Source organism: Antennarius striatus, chromosome 17, assembly GCF_040054535.1.
Source record: "Antennarius striatus isolate MH-2024 chromosome 17, ASM4005453v1, whole genome shotgun sequence".
In the NCBI taxonomy this organism is placed as follows: domain Eukaryota; kingdom Metazoa; phylum Chordata; class Actinopteri; order Lophiiformes; family Antennariidae; genus Antennarius; species Antennarius striatus.
Window position 1 is genome coordinate 18,121,973 of NC_090792.1, and position 26,386 is coordinate 18,148,358.

At 48.2% G+C, this 26,386-nt stretch overlaps 2 protein-coding genes across 2 annotated transcripts in view; both read left to right on the top strand.

Annotated features, from left to right (window-relative positions):
* Window positions 1-1,619: 1,619 nt before the first annotated feature.
* Window positions 1,620-14,289, top strand: ptbp1a (polypyrimidine tract binding protein 1a). The gene is made up of 16 exons (XM_068338288.1): window positions 1,620-1,691; window positions 2,329-2,382; window positions 2,507-2,537; window positions 5,909-5,969; window positions 6,152-6,324; window positions 6,631-6,777; window positions 6,855-7,022; window positions 7,102-7,212; window positions 7,368-7,548; window positions 9,103-9,195; window positions 9,401-9,558; window positions 10,592-10,625; window positions 11,478-11,570; window positions 11,649-11,865; window positions 11,938-12,015; window positions 12,101-14,289. Exons 1-16 carry the CDS (start codon window positions 1,684-1,686, stop codon window positions 12,231-12,233), a joined length of 1,740 nt encoding a protein of 579 aa, XP_068194389.1. The 5' UTR covers window positions 1,620-1,683; the 3' UTR covers window positions 12,234-14,289.
* Window positions 14,290-16,893: 2,604 nt separating this feature from the next.
* The window catches only part of LOC137611279 (ephrin-A2-like), a 52,075-nt gene continuing 42,582 nt past the window's right edge, over window positions 16,894-26,386 (top strand). The window contains exon 1 of the mRNA XM_068339384.1: window positions 16,894-17,620. Within this exon, the coding sequence (XP_068195485.1) occupies window positions 17,502-17,620 (119 nt within the window). The 5' untranslated portion in view covers window positions 16,894-17,501. The remainder of the gene's footprint in view (window positions 17,621-26,386) is intronic.

Below are 26,386 nucleotides of genomic sequence, written 5' to 3' on the forward strand. Positions count from 1 at the left end.
ATGTTTAATCTTGAATAAAAATACTGTTTGTTTACCAAAAGAATGAATGAAGAATGTTTGTTCTGCCGTCTGGAGTCGCAGATGGGAGCGAGACGCCCATCTGCAGGGAAACATGCGCCACAAAACCCAATTAATTATACAACGAATGCAAATAGATTAATACCCTATGAAATAATATAGAGTTGAGCTGACTCTCGTTAAGATGGGATGTTAATAGCTAGAGCGTAACCAAGACAACAGATTCAGTGAATACCGAACACTCAAGAAGCTCGTCTTTGGGAATGGATGGGCTGCAGTACCTAGAAGTCGCCACTAGAGGGCAAACGGCTGCTAGATGGACTTCACGGATGGAGGAAGTCATTTATTCTTCTGGTGTAAATAAGTTTATCGGCAAACTATTGATCAGCTTTTGACAACCAGATAATACACAACAAATTAAATAGGTTAGTACAACAAACCGGAATCTCAATGTGATTTAATCTCCTAATCATCATCATCATCATCATCACGAACAGACCAGTACTGTAGTTCCAACACTGAGCTGACTTTCATTGTCTTACTTTACCTTTGGAGTCCTGAAGGTTGTTCTGATCAGGTCTAGATCTCCGTCAGCTCCAGATGTTCACCCCTGCTGACCCAGAATAAAAGCTCCAGCAGTTTAGAACCATCTAGATCAGACCCAGAAAGTTTGGGATGCTGTTCTCTTGAACAATGGAACCAAACTGGACCTTCTGGACCTCTTGCTTCCCTGGTTCACTACAAACCTGCAGTCTTCAGAGTCCACCAAGGCCCTGTTCCAGAAGAAGTCCTCTATCATTCTAGAGGTTGTCACAGTCGCCTGACTGGAACCCATAGAAAAGCTCTGGAGGGATCTAAAGAAGGCGGCTGCAGCAGGAAAAAACAGGCATATTCCAGAACTGGAGGCAGTTGTCCGAGAGGAAGGTGATAAGATTCCTCAGGAACCAGAAGCTAGAATCTGGATCTACATCAGTTTTGCAGCATCACATCATCTAAAGTATCTCTAGAAGACCTAGAGACACTGTTCATGAAGATTTGGATCATCAGAGAGTCTAAAGTCTTCCCTGGCTTCCATAGGGGATCCAGAACTTTTGAAAACTGAAGATAACACAAATCAGACAGACACAAAAAATTTTAATCAGCAATGGAGCTCACCAGAACAAATCTCGAGTTAAAATATTTCATTATCTTATACTTAAATCCATGCTTTAATCTTTGTTAATGAGGCTAACCGGACTACTTTATTCTGTTTGAGAACTGTTAAAAATCTATTTTTAACACGTCTTTTAATTGTGTCAAAAAATAGATGTAGCTTCTCTGTCTACTTATTCAAAAAGCAAGCAGTTTGAGCTGCACTTTATTTATAAACGCTGCTGTATTTACGGTGAAAAAGCCGTATAGAAACTATACTTGCGCAAACAACCTCCAACATTTCACTACTTATGATCCTGTACTGGAAATTTGCCGCGGAAGTCTACTTCCTGGATTGACAACTGCTTTGTCCAATCAGATCTCCCGTAGGGGTTGGTTCCTGCCTCTCATTGGTGCGTGACGGCTTGTGGACTAATCAGCGCGCGCCTCCGTCCCGTTCAGCCATTTTGTAAGAAAATCAAGCGAGTGTGCCGCCCTACCTTCGCTTCAGACCTGCGGTTTTTTTCTTGTGCAATGGACGGGTAAGTGTTTTTAAGAACGACTCTCAAGACTAATATAATCACCCGAATCGATCTAGGAATGATTTTTCCTCGCGTTTAAGTCGCTTATTAAAACATTCCACTTCCGGTGGCGGATTCTTTTCGTCGCTCGGATCCGCAAAGTTTTGAAACTGTTTTTTTTCTCTCTCTCTCTCCCTCATCATCAAAGCATGCAACAGTTAGCAGGAGCGAATGCTAACCAGGGTTAGCAGCTGTTAGCCGTCGCTGGAAGCGACGTGTTTTGTCGTTTGCTTTTAACCCAAGATAGAAAAACGTAACTTAATTAGCTTTGAGTTTATTATTAAAAAAAAATTTAATATCATAATACGTTAGCCTTCATTTTCCGTTGGACGCTGCTAAGCTAACTTTGGTTAACTTCACCGCTAGCTAAAGCAACGTGTCTCATTTCCGCATTCATTTGCGAGCGGAGAGCCATGTTGAAGATGTCTGGCCTGATAGTTTCATGTTAAATCAAGCGGAGGTTAATCGGAACCGAGTCGGAATCTTTTTGTTTCGGGTCTTTTCACTTGAATTCGACGCGGAACTTGTTTTTTCTGAACGTGGCGCTGGGGCTGCGAACACATGATGGTAATTAGATGCTTGTTTTATCCCCATCCAGCCGCCTAGACGCTGACTTGTACCCTCTGGGATCCGGCTACGTCCCTGAAATCGAGTGAGTATCTTGTGTGTTTATTATCGTGTTTTTATTTAAATCTGAACCAGGAAGTCCGCTTTGTGTTCGTGTTGTCATGTGTTCCCGTTCTTGTTGTTTAATATGACTTGTGTTTCTTTCACAGCGGTGTCCATGACATATCAGTTGGCACAAAGGTAGGCCAGTTTTCCTTCTTCACTTCATGGCCTGTAGCTTTGTTGCCATGACTACACACGTGTTGTTTTGTATGCATACTGTACTTTTACATGTAATACACTGAAAACTATCTGCCACCTCAAGATCGAGCCTGTTTTATATTCATAAACACGCACTTTTCATCTGTCATTAACTTCTAAATCCAAACATGTTTTCTTTCGTATTCGCATTTCTAGTTAGGATTTTTGCGATGGCGTACGTTTTTTCAGGTCTGATTGGCGGCGTGTATCCGTGGCGTCGTTTGGGACGTAAAACAGCGTGTCAGCTGGATGCGCTTCCTCTCTAATTACAGAGCTGCTGTGGAAAGACGGTTCTGCTCGTAATGAGTTTGCAGCTGCAGACTCGCTCGCCTTTAGGAAGATTCCCGAGCGGTCAGTGACTTTGTGCACGCATTACTCCACGATTTAATTACGATAGATCATCTTGAGGTGTGGCTTTATGCGTTCTTTCTGGTTGGGAGTTGGAACTTCCTGTTTTGGTGTATGTGTGTGTGCGTGTGTGCGCGTTCTGTCCGTAATGGTCTGTTCCTTCACTGGAATGTAAAGTAAGCAGCCTGCTGCTCGACATTTATTGTTGTAATTCTTAGAAAACTGCTTTTATAGTTAAAATTTGTTGACTGTTGTTCGCTCATCTAACAGAAGAAGCCATTATCTCTTGTTGTTGATGTTTGTTTAGTGTTTCTACATTAGTTTGAAGTAGGAACGTGTTTTTTGGGCAGACTGCTGGTTTTAAACTCGCATAATAAAACTGCCTGTTTAGGCAGCGGATGAAGGAGGAGTAATTGAATGCTCTTCCTGCCGGGCAAAGGTCTTTTACTGTGTTTAAACAAGCCTTGTGATACACACCCTCCATTCACTCCAGCGGGTGTTTCGTCATACCAACTGTAGGTGAGCTGATGGGGGTGGATCGATCCGGTGATTCAGCCCCCCCCCCACACCCCTCGTTCTGCTCTCCTGTTGAAGTTTCCTGAAGGCTCTAACAATGCTGCTGAGTTATGGAGAGCTGCCTTTCTGGAATCTGTAATTATCCCATCTGGTAGAGTCAGGCATTCCGCGGTCGCATTCCGATCTCCTTCCTCCACCGTCCCCCCCTTACCCCCCTAGAGTGAGGCACCACTCCCCCGCCCCCTCCCTTTGGTAGAGGCCGAACAGAGCGAGCAAACATGTCTGTACCTGTGCTCCCCTCCTTTGTGCTTTGTCCCCGGTGATTACCAACCCCCCCCATCGTTCCTCCAGCGGAGTCGGAAAAGGTCGCCTGCAGGCAGCAGCGCTCAGGTTTACAGTTCTGCTCCTCAACTGACAAATTAGTGTCTGTTCCCTCTTCTTCTTCTTCTTTGGTGCCATACACACCTGGTGTGACAGACCACGAACTAATGTTCCGCATGCTTGCGTTTTATACTGTTAATGTAGTCAAACAAGATGACAGACGTTCCATTGTTTCCCCCTTGGGTTTGTCGTTTCAATATTTATTGCTTTTGTTTTGATTTGTGATGGAAAAAATTTGATCCCTGTGTCGAAAGCAGCCGTTAAAGCATTTATATATAAAGGCACGGATGGTTTTCTGGGTCACATCTTCAGTCCTCCGTCTTCAGCGCGGCTTTGCTCTGGTTAGTATTAGAAATTTGGGGGAGGGGGTGACAGGGCTAGAACAGTAACCATCGGTCTTTTGGAGGAAGTTAAGCGAAACACTGGAAACGGGGCCTCCCTCACCTCCTTCCTGTTTGGAGTTGGTCTGCTGACAGATACTGTGATGTTGCACCCTTCAGCAACAATGGAGTCAGGCTGGAGCCACTTCCTTAAGTTAACACGGTCTGGATCCGACCGCCGCTCCTTTAATCAAATTATATTTTGGAAATTGCGTCTTTGTCTTTCTGTTTGCTGGATATTTTAAACATTAGAAAATCAGATGTCAGAAATGTACAGAAGGAAATGTGTAGCTTTGTGAAACACAGGGCTGTGAACCGGTTCGTGAAACAAAAACCAGAAACTCTATATTTTTTTTTATGTTCTGGAACATAATCAGTTATTCAAATGAATAACAACCATTTAACTTTTTTTTTCGTTCTTGGAAAAAAAATATCTGCATGTTTCACTTCCTGTCATTCACTCAATGTGTGATGAGAGTGCAGAGAAGTTGAGGCAGATCACGAGCAGTCAATTAAGTCAGTCTCCCAATCTGGCTTACATTCATAACAGGTCCACACTGCAGTCTGTCAATCTAAAAAAATGTTTGATTTAGACATTAACTGATTGGCTGCCGCCATCTTCAGAGCCAAGTTCCCCAGACTCTTCAATTTTAAAAGTCCCGAAGCTACCTAGCTATTTATATTTACAAGCCAATTGGCAAAAAATTCTGTTCAAAGCCCTGGTTAAACATGATGTTTCAGCAGAAAGTAAATGAAGGTGATAAGCGTCTCGTTGATTAAGGGACTTGAGATTCTTTTTTTGTCCTTCTTATTAATCTCAGGATAGTTTTTTTTTTTGTGTCGTTTGCTTTTTCTGTTTCCATAAGAAATATTTGAACGTTGGCCTCTGATCCTGAAGCCTGAAAGAAAAGAGGAATGTTTCCTGTTTATGTTGATGACTGGAGATACAACAACTCAACCAAACCATCTGTTAGAGTAAATACTGAGGAGGTATTTACTCTAACCCCCCCCCCCAAAATCACCTGATTCCCGCCTGTTCCGCACAAATTTAACATCTGACTGGACTCTCCCCACCCCCCAGCACCTTGCCCATTACAAAGACAGGATTTAAAGGGTGGAGAAGAATGCTAGTAAACCTGCTTGACTGGTTCCTAAAGAGCTGCGAGGCTCTTCAGGGCTCCATATGTGAGCTGCCACGTAACAATGCCTCCAGTCTGAGCCGGGACAGAACCGTCTTTGTGGCGCTGAGCTGCTGAGCCTCTTCTTGTGACTTGCTAGACTTCATCTCTCACAAACACATGCACCGCTCTGAAGCAGCACTCTATAGCTGCTGGAGGGGATGTTATACATCCTCCTGATGAGCTGAATATTCCTGTTTACCGCCCCAAATACCACACTGAGTGTAATCAGTGGCTAATACATGTTTTGTAACAACAGTAAGACTGCTTAGTGAATTCTGTAAGACGACGTGATGGTGATGAAGTTACTCCTCCCTGCCGACAAGCTCCGATGAGGCGGAGGAGTTCATCTCAGGCGTGTTTGTTCACTCCTCCTCTGGTTATCGGATTACTTCCTGCTTTATCTCGCTGTGGTTCGGTAATATGAGCGCCGCGCTCTCCACCTGCCAGGCTGTGCCCTCATTGGTGAAAGCGCTGAAGTGAACCATTGTTCTCTCTTCCTCTGCAGAGGGGATCCGACGAACTCTTTTCTTCCTGCATATCCAACGGGCCCTATATCATGAACTCAGGTAGGGGGGGGGGTTGCTATGGATGGGCGAATCCTTTTCTTATGGAAGTGCTTGTTGTGTTTGTTTGTTTTGCGTTGCCATGACTCTCAATTCATTATTCAGGTCCAGCCAGAGTCCTCTGTCCCCTCCCTGATTCTATCTGCTCATGTGTTCTGTTCTATCCCCCCCCCCCCCCCCTGCAGCCAATGGCAACGACACTAAAAAATTCAAAGGTGATGTCCGCAGTCCTGGTGTCCCATCGCGCGTGGTCCACGTACGCAAGCTACCCAATGACATCAACGAGGCGGAGGTGATCGGACTGGGACTGCCTTTTGGGAAGGTCACCAATCTGCTGATGCTGAAAGGAAAGAACCAGGTAAAGACCGACGGGTGCGGGTCTGCTCACCAAACCTGTAGGTCTGGAATCCTGGGTGGGACCTCAGCTTCCCACCCCTGTCCCGACCTGTAGATCCCGACAGTGACCCGTCTGTCAGGGTTAGCAGGGCGAAAACCCAGTGAGATGTCTGCATTTATAAGGAATGCTCACTGATGCGTAGTGGGAACAGAGAATGTTTGTTCTGATGCACTCAAACGCACCGCGCTCCGTTACCCTGAACGACACCTGAAGGCAGCGTCTCGTTGAATGACGGGGAATCAGGTGGACGTTTTTCTGTCACTGCAGGCGTTCTTGGAGCTGAACAGCGAGGAGTGTGCGCAGTCGATGGTGGGCTACTACTCTTCCGTCACGCCCGTCATCAGAAACCACCCCGTCTACATGCAGTACTCCACCCATAAGGAGCTCAAGACAGACAACTCCCCCAACCAAGTGGTAAGGGCTGCTAGCCACAGTCGACTCCATCGTAATTCACACTTTTATTTCCATGCTAACGTGTTGCTGTGCATTAGCGGGCCCAGGCAGCTCTGCAGGCTGTCAACGCGCTGCGTGGAGACGGGCTCGGAGGCATGACCATCGCCACAGACGCCAGCAGCATCGGAGGGGCGGCCCAGAGCCCCGTCCTCAGGGTGATCGTGGAGAACCTGTTCTACCCCGTCACCCTCGACGTCCTCCACCAGGTACGTCCAGTTGGTCCCCACACGTGTTACGTCCTCCCCTCTTTCCACCCTCTGAGATTAAATGCGACCGTTTCTGCAGATTTTCTCTAAATTCGGCACCGTGCTGAAGATCATCACCTTCACCAAGAACAACCAGTTCCAGGCTCTGATCCAGTACGCTGACGGGATGACGGCTCAGCACGCCAAAGTGGTAAGAGTGGTTCAGCTGCTGTTCGGGTAACGCTTCAGACTTGGCTTAAGACAACTGGGTAATCCTGTGACACGTCAGCCGGAGCGCTAGGATTGAATATAACCGACCGGGAGCTGCATGTGTTTTTAAAAAACGTTTTTATAAATCTGTCTCAGTCTCTGGACGGACAGAACATCTACAACGCCTGTTGCACCCTGAGGATCAGCTTCTCCAAGCTCACCAGCCTCAATGTGAAGTACAACAACGACAAGAGCAGAGATTACACCCGGCCCGACCTCCCTACCGCTGACTCCCAGCCCTCCATTGACCCCCAGACCATGGCGGCTGCTGCTTTCGGTGAGTCGTCACGGTTCTGACTGTGTCTACACCATAAATACAGTATTTCCTCATTTATCCACACTTCAAGATTTGCTTTTTCACTACATGACAAGTTTTTCAAATTATATATAAATGCAAATTTCCCAAATCCGCGAGAGGCGACACGGCGCGGGAAGTTGAAGTTTCATCTCATCGAGGACAAGGAGGAAGTGTCTCCCATGAGCTGTAGTCACGTGACACCATACGTGCATGCTATTGGCCGACGGCATCCGTGTGTGAACTGTGTTCTAAGACTCATGGTTCCTCCTGCCAGTTTACTTTTCTGTGCGTGTGAAACCCCTGCCAGGGCTCCAAAATGTGCTGCTGGTTTAATATCTGTATGGGGAGGGTTCATAAAGGTTAAGAAATATAATTATTTTTATTTATGTGATTATTTAAAAATTTACTAAAATATTAAAATAAATAATACATTTACATAAATTGTAAATCTAATATTTATATAATTAGATTAACATGAATAAATATAATATTTAGGTAGTTAGTTAAAAAAATATTTGGTCGTTATATTGTGGATTTTCACCTTTCGCGGGTGGTCCTGGAACACAAACCGTGTTACACTTCCAGCTTTCAGCGGGAGCAGACCTTCTGTCTCCTGTTGTCTCTTAAATTCTCACTGATTCTCACTAACTCAGTAATAATAAAAATGACACAAGGAGACGGAGAAGTGGAGGAGCTTGAACACATCAGACTGTATCTCCTCTTCTATAGAAGAGTTAAAGAAGGAACTTAAGACGATGCGGGATGCCATGGCAGAAATGAAATGATTTGGAGCTAAGCATTCACATGGCTAATGTGGTCATGTCTGGCATTAAAACCAAACCTCGTACGAACGCACATGCTGGGGCCAGGGGACGTGGAGAGGGAACTGAGAACAACGCTGACTCAGACTGTGGAGCAACAGGTGATTTCTCAACTCAGATCTGAGTATAGATCCGTACCAGATTTTAACATGTTATCCACTGCCATCTGGAGGTAGGAGACCACCTGCAGTGTTGATAAAATTCCACAATCATAAGCATGAGACTCTCTTCTGAAACATGGCTTCAAACTGAAAGAAAGAAAAAAAAGTCGACATTAATGAGAATTCTCAATCTCAAAACAAAGGGGCTTTATCCGAAGCGAAGAAAACAATGATGATAAGGAGCACCGAACAATTCTGGACACATCAGGGATTATATAGAAAAGTTTTGTTTTTTTTAATTTAACATCAGAAACATGGATTAATAAAATCAAAGACGTTTTTTTCTGCTTGGAAGGGATAACATTAAGCTGGGATGTGAAACCGTTAACGTGTCTGAGACAAACTAATTAATTTTTGGGTAAACACTTGTCTGTTGAAGGGCTCCTCCTTTTTTTTTTCAGATGTTGATGATGTTGCAAATGTGATGGAGGTGTGAAGTCTTATAATAACATGTTTGGGGGGGGGGAAAGAAGCTAAATAATTAAAAAATAATGCAGGCAGTGATATGATGGAGAATATATTCTCGTTTTAACCTCCTCTTCTTGTCGCAGCTGCTCCGGGTATAATCTCAGCCTCTCCCTACGCGGGGGCCCACGCCTTCCCCCCGACCTTTGCCATCCAGCAGGCAGCAGGTCCCTACGCAGGTCTGTCCCTCTCATTACTTTCACATTAATCGTTCTAGTCTTGAGAACCCCTGTCATTGCATATGTACGCGGTTTCCTGTCCAGCAGGGAACCCTGGGTAACTTTATCAAGCGCTTTGCTGCTGTGTTGGCTAGCCTCGATGCTAATGGCGTGTGTTTATGTGAGGATGCTCATGAATCTGACAACGGTGGGGTTTTTTCTTCAGGTCTGTCGGTGCCTGGTATCCCCAGCGCCCTCGCCTCCCTGAGCGTGGGCCACAGCGGCATGGCGGCAGCGGCCGCCGCCGCTAGCCGCCTCGGCCTGTCGGGGCTGGCGCCCGCCGCGGGGCACAACGTCTTACTGGTCAGCAATCTGAACCCCCAGGTCAGTACGCCAGAAGGCATCCGACCCACAGACGTGTGAGGTGTCGTGTCTGTCGTGAGGATGATGGTCCCTCCGGCGCCGCCCCACCCCCCTTTATCCAACTCCAGAGAACCCCCCCCCCATCTTCTTTCAGGACCTCTCTTCGACCAAAAAAACCTGCTGCCGTTTCTGACCTGCCACTTTTGCTCACTGTGAATTTTTTAAGTTTATTCAAAACACTAACTCCTTTTTATTTTAAAAAACTTACCATCTCATATCTTCATTTTTTATCTTACTTGTTTTTGTCCATTAGTTGAAATCATTCCTGAGTTGTTGGAGAGACAATATGACTTTGATTTGTTGCTGTCAGTCTCTACATTTACTCCAGCAGGACCAGACTAGACTGTTTTAATCTGCACAAACGTAGCGTGTCATTAAAAGTACATATTGTCTCTGCCTTTTTTTCTGTATTTCATTGTTAATCTTTTTCTCTTCTTTTTCTCCTAGTGTTCCCATAGTGACAGTGCATTTAATTTAGCCAGTTCTACTGTCTGAAGCACTACATTTCTTTGTGTATACTGACCTTGTTTTTTTTACTTCCTTTTTCTCTCTCTTCTTTCTCTGTCCCCCCTCTCCCCTCTTTCTTTTTTTGTTTTAAACCCCTCCCTCCCCACCCTCACCTGAACTCTTGCCAACTGACTGCACGCCCCAATCCTCCCCTCTTTCCATCTACCTTACCTGACCTCCCCCCCCTTCCCTCCCCCCCTAATTTGGACACCACCCACAAAATTAAAAACTCATCATCCTTCAACTGTTCCTTTCTGTCCTCCACCTCCATCTTTCCCTCCTCATGCTCCTTCACTCCTCCTCCTCTCATCCTCTTCGTCCCTCATCTCCTCTCCTTCCTCCATGGTACTGTGGCCTTCCTGTGGACCTCGCTGCCTGTGGCCTGCGGACATGTCCCGACTCCACTCCACTGTCCTCCACTCCGCTCCGTCTCTTTTCCCCTGTCCCCTGTTCCCTTGCCCCGCTGCTCCCCCTGCTGTCTCTAAAGAGCGTTACGCCACACTGCCTCTTTATTCTTTTCGGTACGTTATCATCCTTTCATCCTTTTTTTATTACTACTGTTACCTGGCAAGGTGGGCATGTCTTATGTGTTTGGCTGTGGTTGTTTTTATCTATTTATTTTTGACGGTTGGTCATCAGACTGCACAACCACGGCGGGTGGGGGTGCCGGTTGTTTGGTTGTTTTTTTTTGGGAGGGGGGTTTGTATGACCTGATTATGGTTGTTGTGGGTTTGTGTGAGGAAGTAAGGTGAGACCACATCAAGCTGCAGCATTTCATGCATTTTTAACAGCAGAGACCCGACTTTTTAAAGACGTTTGGATCATTTTATTCTAAATTTTCAAAGTTTTCTCGATGAAGAACACAAATCATAATCTTTTTAGGTTCATGTTCCAAATTGAACGCTAATAAGATTTTATTTGTCGGGTTTGTTTTTAGATGAAATGCTGCTCCTTATTTTATTTTATTTTTAGTGATTGCGAGTCAATTGCTCCTCGATGATGTCACCGTTTTAACCTCTTAGCTGCTGTAGCGTGGGTTTGTGCATGTTTAGTTCATTCCTGCATGTCTCTAGGCCTTCCGTTCGCAATAAATCAGACTTCACTGTACTAGATCCATCAAATCTGATCAGAACACGACTCATTCCACTACTCATCGAATCAGTCCCACCCCTGTTACCGTTAGCAACCATCAGTGACCTCAGAGGGCTGATGCAGGGTTAGCTCGAACTTTTAATCAGCCAATGTTCGTTCAGCGTCAGTTTGAATATCTCTGATTGGATTGTTTTCTTTGCTGTGATTGGCTGTGTGCCTCCTGCTGCCGTTTTGTCTCTGCCGTGTTGTGACCCCACTCCTCTTCCCCCCCCCCACCCAAGGTGTTTACGGCGATGTGATGAGAGTGAAGATCCTGTTCAATAAGAAGGAGAACGCTCTGATCCAGATGTCCGACGGCACGCAGGCTCAGCTAGGTACGGAACGTCTGATTGGTTGCTCATAAAGCCCAGGAAACAAAAGAAACGTCCTAACCGCGTGTGTCGCTCCCCCAGCTATGAGCCACCTGAATGGCCAGCGGCTCCACGGCAGGGACATGCGCGTGGCGTTCTCCAAACACACCACGGTGCAGCTGCCCAGGGAGGGGCACGAGGACCAGGGCCTCACCAAGGACTACAGCAACTCCCCGCTGCACCGCTTCAAGAAGCCCGGCTCCAAGAACTACTCCAACATCTTCCCTCCCTCCGCAACACTCCACCTCTCCAACATCCCGTGAGTCATCAAACGCAGCCGTTTCATTGGCTGATGGGTTTGACGTTGCTGACATGACTTCCTGTTTGTCAGGCCGTCTGTGGTGGAGGACGACCTCCAGAGGCTGTTCGCCAGCTGCGGAGCGACGGTCAAGGCCTTCAAGTTCTTCCAGTGAGTCCGTTAACGGTGCTAACGCCGTGCTAATGCCGCTACCCATCATGCTACGTCACGTTTTAACCCTTTGTTGCTTCAACAGGAAGGACAGGAAGATGGCCCTGATCCAGATGGGCTCCGTGGAGGAAGCCATCGAGTGCCTGATCGAGTTTCACAACCATGACCTGGGCGAGAACCACCACCTGCGAGTGTCCTTCTCCAAGTCCACCATCTGAGTGCCTTTCTGGGTTCCCCCCTCGTTTCCACCTGAAACTTCCTGTTCAGGGGAAACTGTCACATGTTTAACGCTCTGGTTCTCTGTAGAACGTCGCTTCCTTTATAGTCCTGGTGGTTTTTGTTTTTTATTAGAGGGGTTCGGGTTTCGGTCGGAGTTGATTCTACTTCCTGAGTCTGATAAACGGGTGAAGCTACATCTGATCTCCCATTGGCCCGACGACGTCAAACAATCAGGTTCTGACTCAGAAACCAGGAAGTGAATCGAGTCGGACCCGAAACCCGATCTCAAATCGGTTTAGTAAATTTTTCTTTGGGGACGAGGCGACCTTCTGCACTGAAACATGTTTGTCTTTGTTTAGAGGTAACGTGGGGCCAGTCAGTTGTTGACGGGTCGCTCCGGACCCACCGGCTAAAGCCACGCCCCTCCGCTGTGGGCGTGGCCCCGACACGACTCAGCATTCCTTCTCCCGTCACACGCGTGTGGGTGTGTCTCTGTGTGCCTTCTCCAAACGCCACTTTGAACCAGTTTGGCCAGTCAGAATCTGTTTAGTGATCACCTAGCCCATCGTGCTTCAGGATGTGGGGGTGGGAGTAGGTGGGGGAGGGGGGCGTCGACCACTATCTGAAGCTGACCAGTGTCTTCAGCTGCAGCCTCGTGCCTTACTTTACCCCCGTCAGGCTCCGCTTCAGGGCCTTTATTTCACGCCTTCTGATTCGAACCAGCATCGCCACGGTGGGGGCAACAGTCCCTGACCCCCCCCCCACTTTCTCCCCCAAGCCTGTCTAGTATCCGTGTTTCCCGTCACGTATGTAGAAACTATGAATGTCGGTCAGATAGAAGCCGGAGATGTTCGCTAGGTGATGTAGCGCCGTTAGCTGTGTCGTGTCGCGCCTCCATCACCATCTCCCATCTGGGGGGGGGGGGGGCGTCATTTAACCATGTTTTTGTTTATGTATTTGTGGACACGTATATAAGTATATTCATTTATCTTTTTTTTTTTTTTTTAGCATTTAAAGATGTATCACTCGTGAGCTTAACGGATAGCCGCGTAGCGTCTGGGTCCGACCAGCCGTGCCTGCAGAGGGGGGGGGCCGCGCTACCTGGCGTTAGCGTGGCGTCGTCTTTACGATGTCACTATGTGGGAGGTGTCTGATGGAGATTAGGGTCTTTGTAGGGAAGTGAAGCCGCCGGGGGGTGGGCGTGTTTCTTCGTTAGCCGGCCCAGAGGCGGCGGTTCTGTTCACGCCCGGTGCTGGGGAGGGGGGGGCGGGTTTAGTTTGATGGTGGCATCTGGATGTCTCCATTCTTCTGGGGTAAATTTATCAGTTTATTCTAAGCGCCCCACCACCACCATTCCTCCCCCCGGGGCTGTATTTTATGTTCTTTTAATGCTGTTAAACTCCATCAGTACGGTAGCGCGGCCTTCAGCTCTACAGGTGCCTTCAGGTGACCCCCACCTGTCGGAAAAAACCCAGTTTATCTTTTCTTTTTTTTTCCTCTTAAATCCAGGACGACGGGGGTGGGATGCCTTGCCCCCCCCCCTCCATGTCAGGTTCTCCTGCACTTTTTCTCCTCACTCTCAGTCTTAAACGCCGTCACATTCCCGTGCCTCGCCGCACCCGTTCCAGTCGGTTTGGACCAGACAAGACGCTCGTCTCTATTTTTGTAAAGATGATTATTATGCATGGATTAAACAAGCTTCATGTAGCTGCAGACGGTTACTGCTGTTAAGGACCAAAGGATTCCCGACCCCCCCCCCACCCACCCACCTCCGATCCCTCCCGTTCACATTCCCAACAAGCCTCGGTCTCCCCCATGATCCAATGCGCAGACCAATCCTTTTCAGTTTGTTAATGCTATTATTTCTTTCTTTTTTTATTATAAGCGGGGGTGGGGGGGTTGATGGTTGTATATATTCATGTTTTTGTACCACATCATTTGGATTGTTTCCACTTTACCTTCAGAACATGTATATTTTGATAAACGCAGACGTGTCGAGCTCCTCCGAGCTGGATTACAAACCTTTTTTGTAACACATTAAACAATCTGAACACACTAGTTTGTCTGTATGCCCCCCGCCCTGCCCCCCCCACCCCGTCCCTTCTATACTTTTCTGCTTTCAATAAACCTTTAGTTCCTCCTGTTATCGTTGGTTTCTGTCTTCTGTCCTGTGATCTTTCGCTTTTGAGACGTTAACATTTCCTGGTTTCCCAGCCTGTTGACCGCTGGAGGGTTTGTTTGAACGCTCCTGCTTTTCCATCTTCAGCTCCTCCCATCTGATCAGCTGATCCTCTGATGAAACCTGTTGGAAAACCTCGTGTGATCAGTATGAGAGAAGATCTTGTCTCAGATCTTTTTTAGACGAGATTTCAGACTCGGGATGTGAACCCAATCGCTCCGGACGACGATTCTTTGAATTATTCCCGATTTCTCTTGAGATGAGGGTTGCTATGGAAACCAAAATACATCACAACCAATAAAACATTAAATGAGGGCAGCCATCGATCACATCTGGGTTCACGTTTGGCACCGGTGTCCTCACTGTAGGGGGAGGAGGAGCCGTCACACCCGCCATCTCTCCACCAGGGGGAGCTGTTGCTCTCCGCTGGCCTTGCTGGCCGTCACGCAGAGGTGACTTTACCTGCCACTCACACCGTGTCAATAGTTAGTGGCTTAATCTGGAGTGGCTCCGTGGCGTTTTCTCCTGCTTCCCCGGCGCGGCGGAGAGGATTAACCTCACATCTGCTCCGCTTCTCCGGAGAAGGACAAATGGGAGAAGGAGGAGAAAGGAGTCCAGAGGTGTCGCCTGGATTTAGGGCCCTAATCCCAGCGGTTTGTGGAGAGGCTCTCCTACGCCGTCTGAGTTTCTGCTCTTTAGTCGCCTGAAGGACGCCGGGAAGATAATTTATTTCAGCTGCTGGAACAGTCACCTCTGTGGGGGTTTATTTACACCGCGTTTACCCCCCAGGAAACCTGACTCCTTGATGCTCTGAGAGCTCAGACCCGCCTTCACTGCCAGCATGTCGGGGTTCAAGTTGAGGCCTCGTAGTGATGGAGAGAGATGCATGATGGGATAGAGGAGGACTCCTTTTTAAAGCACGTTTTTATTCTGGGAGCCGTTGACGTCAAAGCTGGACATTTATGATAATAAATTAATTTTTGAAAAGTAAATTATTGAAATCTAAAACCAAGTCTTTCAGACTCTGCTTTAGCTCTGATGATGATGGCCTGTAGTTTGAGGCCCCTGGGGGTCTTGGCTCGTGTTCAGGACTAAATGAAGCCACGTGGGGCTCCCAGCTCGCACATCTGGAAGCATTTATTTACATTCTTACTGCTTCTAATCAGACGACCCCCCCCCCTCAACACATACACACACACACACAACGTCCCTCGGGTCCGGCTTTCACTTATCTGACAAATTAGCCTCTGAAAACTGAGCTTAAACCTCCTTTTAAGCAGAAATGCGTCGGACTCTCTGACCCCCATTCATCCAGATGCTGGATCACCCCCCTCCCCCCAACCCTAATCCCCCCCCACCATCTCAGCAGACTCGGTTCTGGTTTCTGAAGGACTCTTTCTAAACATCAGCAGGAGACGACCCACCTGTTCACGTATGCACGCCTCAGACAGACGCCTGAATAATTCATGGGTGGCGGACAACATGCAGCTGAATTTGGGTTATGGGGGGGTGGAGTAGAGTGGGGGGGGGGTCCGTGAATTACAGACGTTACTTTTTGCATGCAGAGCGGGTCAAAACCCAAAACTAGGACAGCTTGAAGAAACCATCCCAGACGTAGAAGATGGAGCGGAAGACTGTCTGGATGGAAACGACACCGACCTGAGTCTGGAGGTTTTATTCCACCTGGATCAAATGGGTACCATTCCAATCAATTAGTGGAACCTAATCAATAATCATAATCACTGATCTGCAGAAAGTTTTGGCAATAGTTTAATGGTTTCTTAGACTAGAAGATTCTGGTCTTTGGGCCCTACAGACCCCGTCACTACTGCTGGGGGGCCTCCACCAGTTCCTCTGGCTCCACTCTCCAATAGCCAGCATCCTAAAGGCTCCACCCCTCTAGTAAAGTGGGCGGGGCAGACTTGTGGGACACCTGGGATCCTGAAACCGAACCCGAAAGTGATGACTCCTCTGGACATGTTGTTGCCCCCACCCCAAATTCCCCCCCTCCCAAGGGAGAACCAGATTCGACCCTGAAAGAGAAATAAAAACCTTTACTGATCCTGAGTGAATTGTTTATTTCTTATTATTTACTGCGCATGCGCAGTGAGACACGCCTCCGACCGGAGGATGCCGCCTTCGCGCGTCCGTCACCTTCACCTCAGAGACACTCGGGGGGGGGGGGGGGAACCTGAGGAGGTCCAACACGTGGTCTGACAGGTGACTGATGACGTCACCAATCACAATCAAAGCTTCTGGTCCAGGAAGTCACCTTGACGCGCGACTCGTGCGCTCCCGCGACGGGACGCGGTGAGTCCGCGCCGGACCGGAGACCCCGGGAGGCGGCAGAGGCAAGCCCCGCCCACATGGGGAGAAAGCGAAGTGGGGGGGGGGGGGGAGAGAGGGAGAGGGGGGGGGAGAGAGAGAGGACCGCATCAGATGCCGGTGAGAGCTGCCGCCGCCGTCGGTGGAGGGTTTTCACGGGAGCATGTTCGGATTGAAGCCGCGATCATCGATGGCGTCCCGGCTGTCAGCGTGACGCGCTTCGGGCCGGGGGGGGGGGAAGTTACCGGAGCTCGTGTTGTGTGTCTGCGTGAGTGTGTGTGTCTGCGTGACAGGTGTGTGTGTCCTCTGCTCGCGTCGGGTCACAAGTTTGGAGTCCGTGTGGATCTATTTCTTCCGACAGGAGCGCGCAACACAGATGTGTGTGAACAAGCGATGGAAGCATCTTCTTCTTCTTCTTCATCCGCGCTTCGTCGTCCGCTGAGCGACCCGAACCCGGACCGGAACCGACCGGGAGTGTAGTCCGGATTTCAGGGGGATTTTAATCCGGTTTGGCGCACCTTTCTGGCGCGTAATGGGAGAAAAGTTTGGGAGCCTGCGGAGGAGGCGCTGATCGATAAGTTCACACCGCTGCTGATCGGGTTTGATCAGCATGACCTGAACCGGATCGAACCGAACCGGATCGAACCGAACCCGTTCACGACCCGTTTCAGAGACTTTTAGAGAGAGAGAGAGAGAGAGAGAGAGCCCCGGTCCCAGCGGTCCCAGCGGTCCAGGCAGAGGCGCATCCCGGCTGGAGGTCACCATGAGGCTCGGGGGGGTGATGGAGGCGCTGCTGCTCCTCCTGTGGTGGGGGTCCGGGGGGGCGGAGGACAAGATCATCTTCGACAGACACGCGGTCTACTGGAACAGCTCCAACCCCAAGTGAGTCCAAGTGTGTGTGTGTGTGTGTGTGTGTGTGTGTGTGTGTGTGTGTGTGTGTGTGTGTGTGTGTGTGTGTGTGTGTGTGTGTGTGATTTAAAGTCTTTGTTTGGGTTCTGAACAAACTGTGACACACACACATTCACACAGGTGACAGTAGAAGAGTGTGTGTCCGGTGGGGGTCCCAGTGGGGGGGTCTCGATCCCAGGCTCAGGTGCTCCTCCAGATTTGGTTTGTTGGTTCCTGCTCCTGATGGAGGGGGTGGTGCTGATGGTGGGGGGGGGGGTGTCCATCAGAGGCAAAGGGACCCCCCCCCCAGCGTTTCTTCTTCTGTGGTTTCTGGAAGCTTCCTGTCAGATGTTCAGATAAACAGGTGACCGGAGGGGCCCTCTGAGGGGGGGGTCTCTGCCCAGAACTTTACTGTATGTTGAACATCACTGCAAAACATGACAATATGAGTGGATATCGATTGATTGATTGATTGACTGATTGATTGATTGATTGATTGATTGATCAGGTCTGACTTAGGATCAAGTCTGACTCCGGATCGGGTCTGAATTGGGATCAGGTTTGACTCACGATCAGGTGTGAAAGTGTTCTAGATCTGGATTGTACAAACCGGATTCACACTGAAACCAGGTTACTTTAGTGTGAGTGTGAATGCAACCTGTAATTCTGATTCTGCAGCAGTGTGTGTGTGTGTGTGTGTGTGTGTGTGCGTTTGCGCGCGCGAGTGTGTGTGTGTGTGTGTGTGTGTGTGTGTGTTCAGATTCTTGAAAGCTAAGATCTACTCGTCTTCAGCTGCTCTGATTTTCTTTCTCGGTTTCTGCAGCGATTTGTTGGACTGTTTTTTTATTACAGCACACACACGGTAACACACACACACACACACACGCATATTAACACACACACACACACACACACACACACACACACAATGTGTGTTAATATCTGATTCCACACTGGCTATTTTGTTGTGTGGTTCCTTTTGTGTCAGACAATGAGGGCATCCTGCCTCCTCCTCATCAGCACCGAGACATTTACGCTCCCGTGTTTCCCTCACACACACACACACACACACACACACACACACACACACACACACACACACACACACACACACACACACACACACACACACACACACACACACAGCCTTTACCTTTCTTCTGGTTAATTTCAGCCGCTTCTGCCAGAAAACACATCATGTCTATTATTCCTCTCTCAATTGCACAGAAACCACATTCACAAACTAACACACACACACACACACACACACACACACACACACACACACACACACACACAGTGCAGGCGTCTTCAGGCGGCCTCATTGACATGAGGCCGAGCATCCAGGTCCAGTTTGTCTAATGGTTTGTGACAACCTGCTGCCCCCCCCACCCCCACCCCCATTTGCCACCCACCCCACCCCCACTCACCCCCAGTCTCTCCCCCCTCCCACCGTAGGTAGATAAATAAACAGTGAATCTGCTCCTCTCACTCGCTCATGGCTGAATTAGTTCAAACTAACAGCCCAGTCTCTCTGCATCTGATACACACACACACACACACACACACACACACACACACACACACACACACACACACACACACACACACACACACACACTGAGCTAACAGGCCTTCCTCTGACTGCATCACTTCTTCTTCTCCACATAAGGCTTCTCAAATATTTAACAGGCGAGGGGGAACATTTTCTCGCCGTCTCCGTCTGTCTTTCTGTTCGCCCCCCCCCCCTTTACCCCCTCTATCCCCCCACCACCACCACACACACACACACACACATTCCTCTGCGGCGCAGACGTCACTGGGTAAATTTAAGCTGTGGGGACGGTTGCTGGGGGCGCTCTTCCTCCGTCAGGGCGGTGGGAAGCAGCAGAAAAGGGGGACACATCAAAAATGCATCGCTGCTAAAGCGACGAACTCCGGGGCCCCGACGAGGGGCCACGCACACACGACGCGTCCCGCTGACAACACTCATCCCTCAACTCCAATCTGAGGCCGGTTCTGCGTCTGAAGTCCGACCGCTGCAGAACGACACGAGAGAAAAGTGGCTGGAGTGAGGAAGAGGAGTTAGGAACTCACCCCCCCCTCCCCCAAACACACACACACACACACACACTGGTTCTCCAGGGGTCTTCTGGGAGCCCAAACACCATATAAACTCTGGTCAGGTCATCAGGTTTCATATTTTTATGAGGAAACGACACAAATTTGAGGAAAATAATGAAGTTATGTTGGATTTATTTTAATGATGGAAACTGATTGGTCAGAGGGGAACACATGACCTGTGGCTGAGGCTATGCTAATATAGTTGGTATAGCCTCATCCAGAATTATTTAATTTATTTTGTAATTTTTTTATATATATATATAATTTATTTTGTTATTTTTTAATGTATTTTATTTTATTTTACATATATTTTATTTGTATTTTTATTTATTATGTTACTAAATAGAATTTTTATTATTTATTATTATTTATTTTTTAATTTATTATTTTACTTTCAAGAATTTTTATTTATTATTATTTATTTTTTTACATTATATTCATTTTGTAATTAATTATTAATATTTAAATCTGGTGATATACTAGTTACCAGAAACTCTAAACAACTCTTTTTCTAACAAAAATGTCTCCATCAAGCAAACCAAACTTGTTTACCGCTGTGTTTACTGTTGTTTGTTTACCTCCGTTTGTTTACTGTTGTTTTTTAGCCGTTGTGTGCTAAACGGTAGAAGCAAAAGGAAAGCTGAAGGTGTGAAAGGTCACCTGTGCGCACGTGGGAAGGTGATTCATCCAGACGGCAGTGATTGTGCGGCGACACCGACAGCTGTGTTGATCACACAACATCAAACACACACACACACACACACACACACACACACACACACGTTGTCTCGCTATCAGGATGCGTCGCGTCTTCTCGTCTGCATCAAAACTTTTTGTTCCCGACAGAACAGCTTGGAGGGGGGAGGGGTTTTGGGGGGAGGACGTCCCGCGCAAGGTCAGCGTTAATGTTTAGCGAGCGCCATGCATAATTTAGCGTCGCGCCTCAAACAACAAACAAGCGTCACGTTTGCGTGTTTGTTCGTCGCCTCCGTTTGATCCCGTTTGGAAAACATCGTTTCAGGTTCACCGCGTTAGCCGGAGAACGCGGCTAACGTTAGCTAGTGAATGTAGCAGTTAGCGTGCTACTGCTAGCAAACCAACGAATGTGATATTTAGCAGAAATAGTTCCTCAGTTATTTACAAGGAAAGAGACAAAAACAAACAAAACAACACTTCCTGGTTTCCCAGGGAGAAACGTCCACGTCACTCCAGACCAATCAGAGCCGTGGGAGGGGGCGTGTCACTGCAAACCAGGGTTCTGTACCCACATGTGATGTTGTCATGGTGATAAAACATTAAATGAACACTTCCCTGTGGTGGAGGTGGAAGTGCTCGCTGTCGTTTACTGTTGCTTCCTGTTGATTCCTTTAGTTTCCTGTTGATTCTTGTTGTTTCCTGTCGTTTCCTGTTGATTCTTGTGGTTTCCTGTTGATTCTTGTTGTTTCCTGTCGTTTCCTGTTGATTCTTGTTGTTTCCTGTTGATTCTTGTTGTTTCCTGTTGATTCTTGTTGTTTCCTGTTGTTTGTTTGCTGTTATTTAACTTTAATGTCTATCAGCCAGTGAAGCGTTTGTTCACCTGCAGCAGCCAATAGCCTCTCTCACACACACACACACACACACACACACACACACACACACACACACACACACACACACACACACACACACACACACACACACACACACACACACACACACACACACACACAAACGGCTCAAGAAGCCGAACCTGATCTAATCCCACAGTTTATCCTTCAAAAGACTTCCTTTTCTTCTTTTCATCCCCCCTCCTCTTTCGTCTTTGAGGACCCCCCCACCTCCGTTCTGCCCCCCCACCCCTGCAGACAGTTGATGCTTCTCTGTCTACAGGACAGGATGTCCACGGTGTCCCCTGGTGGCGTTCACTGATATGTTGTCACTTCTTCTCCACCATGCAGGTTTGCATCCCATTTACATGCCCCCCCACCCCACCCCCCCAACCACTGACAGGCTGTCAGACTCCATTCTGCCCCCTGGATCAAATCCTTCCATTCCTCCACCTCACCCCCCCCCCCTCCCCACTGGGTTGTGGTGAGCATGTGTTGCTTGTAGTGGACCCCCCACTCCCCACACACACACACACACACACACACACACACACACACACACACGTGTTGCGATGCACCGGGTCGCGTGTTCGTGCCGTGTCTTACGTGATCGTACGGCGGTGTGTTCAAAGCGTCGACGCTGCTCCTGTTGGGGGGGAGGAGCCATTAAAGCCCGCCTCCTTATGGGACGGTCCCCACCCGGTCCCACGTTCTCAACCACCGTGGTTCCCTGGAGCTGACCTTTGACCTTCCAGGTGATCTCAAATGAATCAGATGAAGCTGATGTGACTGTTACCCCCCCTCGCCCCCGCCCTCCATGTAAAAGTTCACCCCCGGTCATGTGACCGTTAGCGGTGGGGTGTCGCCGTCATGTGGTTTCATTTCTTCAGGATTAAGGTTTCATTCCTCCTCTTCTCACGGCGCCGCTTCAGAATCATAATTCTTGTCTTAGAGATCATTCTTGAAAATATTTCCGTGCGGGGTGAACCTGACCCCCCCCACATACCCCCACACCCCCCCAACACGTTCCCAATCCTGCCCCCGAGAGCGATGGCAACTGTTGCAGCCTCATCGGGCCCCGGTGGTGCAGCTCGGAATCCGTAATGTTCACCCCCGCTCCTCCTCTTCCTCCTCCTCATCAGCATTTTCCATCAGGATGTGATGATGATGATGATGATGATGGTGATGATGGTGATGATGATGATGGTGATGATGCTAATGGTGATGATGATCATGATGATGATGATGGTGATGATGATAATGGTGATGATGATGATGATGGTGATGATGGTGATGATGATAATGGTGGTCATGATGATGATGATGATGGTCATGATGATGATGATGGTGATGATTATGATGGTGATGATGATGATGGTGATGATGATGATGATGGTGATGATGATGGTGATGATGATGATGATGGTGATGGAGATGATGATGATGATGATGGTGATGGTGATGATGGACGGAGGAGGCTGAAGACGATAACCGCTGAGACGTTTGAGAGACAACTTCCTGGGTTTAGGGTGGGGCCAGTGCCAGGGGGCGGGGCAGCAGGCGGGGCAGGGGGTGGGTCTTGCTGCAGGTCCTTTAATAGAGTGATCCATAGTAATCCAGACCTGAAGCCGTTAGAGGAGCAGATTCTGATTGGCTGACAATCGATGACATCACAACCGTCTTTCGCGTTAGCATCCTGGTTTTGTTTGATCCCCTGATCAGCTGATTGGGTCTGCAGCTCTGATGGGGTGGGGTGGGGGGGCATGCACAAGAGAGAATCATCCAATCACATTCAATCAGAAACTATACAGACAATGCTGATTAAAAACCTGAAGCGACCAATCAGAGCGCAGCCTCAGGTCACATGGAGGTAAATGTGATTTATTGGTTTCTATCTGTAGATATCGATGAGGCGCCGCCGCCGATGGACGTGTGTTGTTCTTAAAATGATTATTGATTGATTTTCCTTTAGAACTGAACAGAAGAAGACAAAAATCTGTGTGTGTGTGTGGGGGGGGGGAGTGGGGGGGTCCACTATCAATTTGCAAACTTGGATTTTTAATAACAGACTATAAGAAGTTCCTGATGAATAAAAGGAAGGAGGGAGAAATGAATTAAATGAAAGATGCAGCTGCCCCCCCCCCCCACATCCTTCTCCCACCTCCACCCCCCCCCTCCTTTGAGGAGGCGACGTGAGAACCTTATTAGTTTCCCTCTTCTTCTGGAATGAATACCTCCGCTGATGAGATGGTCTCCTTCACCCCCACCCGGGGGGATGGGGGGGTGGGGGGCAAGATTACTCCTCCATTGTGTCCACCTCGTTTTAATATGTCCTGCGTGAGCGTGGGGTCGCCCGCCAACTGATTGGGACCCTTTGTCATGTTGGTGGGGGGGTGGGGGGCAGGGGGGTGTCGAGTGTGGAATAAAAAACTAGATCCCTACGCCAGTTTGAAGAGTGGAATCAAACGGCGGTAAATAATTCTCCTGACGCCTCCTCCTCCTCTCATGGCTGATTACTGGGGGGGGGGCAGTGTGTGTGTGTGGGGGGGTGTTCTGACGTCCTTCATCTCTGTTGCACCAGAAGAACCTGCTTGAATAAACATCTCCTGCGTGTCTGATCCCGGTGGGAGCGAAGACACAGTGGGTGACAAAGAAGCGTCCAATACCTGAGGAGGAGGCAGGATGGGGGGGCAGATAGAAACCAGGGGGGTATTTATAGTTTCTGCAAGGAGGTGGTGAATTATATTAGCCTAACAAGAAAATCGTGGCTCCGAGGAGCTTCTTCTTTTTCTGGAAGACGAAGACGAGTTCCAAAAAAACCCCCAAAAACAACAACAACAACAACAACAACAACAGGAGGTTAAAAAACAACCGTCGAGTCGGTTTGAGCATCAACAGGAAGTAGAACACAGGTAGCCCCGCCCCCTTTTGGAGCCAAGGTGATCCACTTTACCTGAGCACGGAAACAGGAAGTTGCGACTGGATAAGCGGACGTGTCAGGAGCTGGACGGGTTTCAGGAGTGTATTGCAGGAAGGTTGCCAGTCAGGGCGGGTTACATCACCACGAGAGCAATTACATCATCGTTAGAGGGAGTGACATCATCAGTAGAGAGGAGGGGAGCTGGTTTAAATGGGTTAAATGTCTCCTCTTCAGATTGCACCCGCGTCGGGGTTGACTCCTCGTGCTAATCTGGGAGCTAACAGATGCTAACGTTGTGTCCGGATCCAGGTTCTGGTTCTGGTTCTGCTTCAGTGGAACCGTCTGAATGATGGTTTTCAGGAAACTTAACGGAGCAGCAGACTCGCCAACGGGTTTCCAGTCATGTGGGTTTTCTATACAGATCACAGAAATAATAATAAAAATAAATAAATAAATAAATAATAAATAATAATAATAATAACAAATAATAATAATAATGATAATAATAATAATAATAATAATAATAATAAGGTGATGGAGGAGAGGAAGAGGAGCAAATCGACAAGAGGAGTGTGTGGCTGTCTGCAGGAGCAGACTGCTGGTGCTGCATACACTCCGTTTGATCACACACACTTCAAACACCCTCCTCGCTTCCTTCAGTGTGTGTGTGTGTGTGTGTGTGTGTGTGTGTGTGTGTGTGTGTGTGTGTGCATGCGCCCGCACAACTGCATACATTTGCAGAGGAAACTGTTATTGATGCTTTGTCTAAAATGGGTCAAACCTGAACGCAGATTCTGAAGCTGCAAAGTTACATTAAACTGTGTGTGTGTGTGTGTGTGTGTGTGTGTGTGTGTGTGTCAGAGAGCTTGTTATGATCACTGTCTCAATGCTGTTCTCACCTTTATCAAGTCATACATTGTTAATCTATATCTGCTTCTGGATCCTGTCCTCCTTTCTGGATCCTGTCCTCTCTGGATCCTGTCCTCCTTTCTGGATCCTGTCCTCTCTGGATCCTGTCCTCTCTGGATCCTGTCCTCTCTGGATCCTGTCCTCTCTGGATCCTGTCCTCTCTGGATCCTGTCCTCTCTGGATCCTGTCCTCTCTGGATCCTTTGGAGCCTCCTGGGATCTCATTAAGTCCGTCACCAGAGAAAAGTCACTCCAGCTCCTCTGCTCTCCCGTCGCTCCAGGCTGCTCTCCTGACTCTCCTCTTCCTCCTCTTCTTCCTCTTCTTCCTCTTCTTCTTCCTCCTCTTCCTCCTCCTCTTCCTCCTCTTGGTTCTCCTCGCTGAAAGGACGTCTTCAGTTCTTCTCCATTAACATCAGAATCACATCAAAGTTTGATCGGGAACATTATCAAGGATCAGATTGATGATTAATTGATCAGTGAGGTGGAAGCACTCTGGGTGTGTGTGTGTGTGTGTGTGTGTGTGTGTGTAGTTCTGTTCAGGAGGAGGTGATTGCAACTAAATTACAATGAGTAACAAGTGAGAGGAGCGCATCATCTGCTGATATTATTGATTATGAGAATAAATTAACCATTTAATGGGTCTTCCCCAGATCAGTCCCAGAGGTTTGTTTGTTTGTTTGTTTGTTTGTTTGTTTACAGCTCTGATGTGTAATTGTAGGTTTTAAAGGTGTGAAGGCACGGTGAAACAGTCCAGGTTCACACAGTGAAACAGTCCAGGTTAGTGGATTCAAATATGAATTCTGAACATTTGTTGTCTGACCCTGAACCGTCGCCGAGGCCCCTGGGAGCTCCTTAAACGGCTCCGACTCAGTAATGAGGAAGATTTCACTCTCGGCAGAGCGTCTTCCTCCTCTCTCCACGGTGACACATCCGAATTATTTGCCCACGGAGATGTCATGAATTCTCCCGGTCCGGGCAGAACGCGAGCCGTAACGCCTACTAGGGAGAAAAAAACGTTCTGGGGTAATAAATTCAAACAGCTCCGGGCAGAGCGGCGTGGATCAAATCGTGTCCTCGGTAGGTCCGGAGGCTTCGCTCACGGCTGGATTTTAAGGAGCCGTCAGTCGTGATGACAGGGAGGAGCAAACGGCTTTAACTTCCTGTTCGTCTTTAATTGACGAGAGCAGAGGAGGGGTTCTTCTTTTTTTTTTTTTGTACCGCA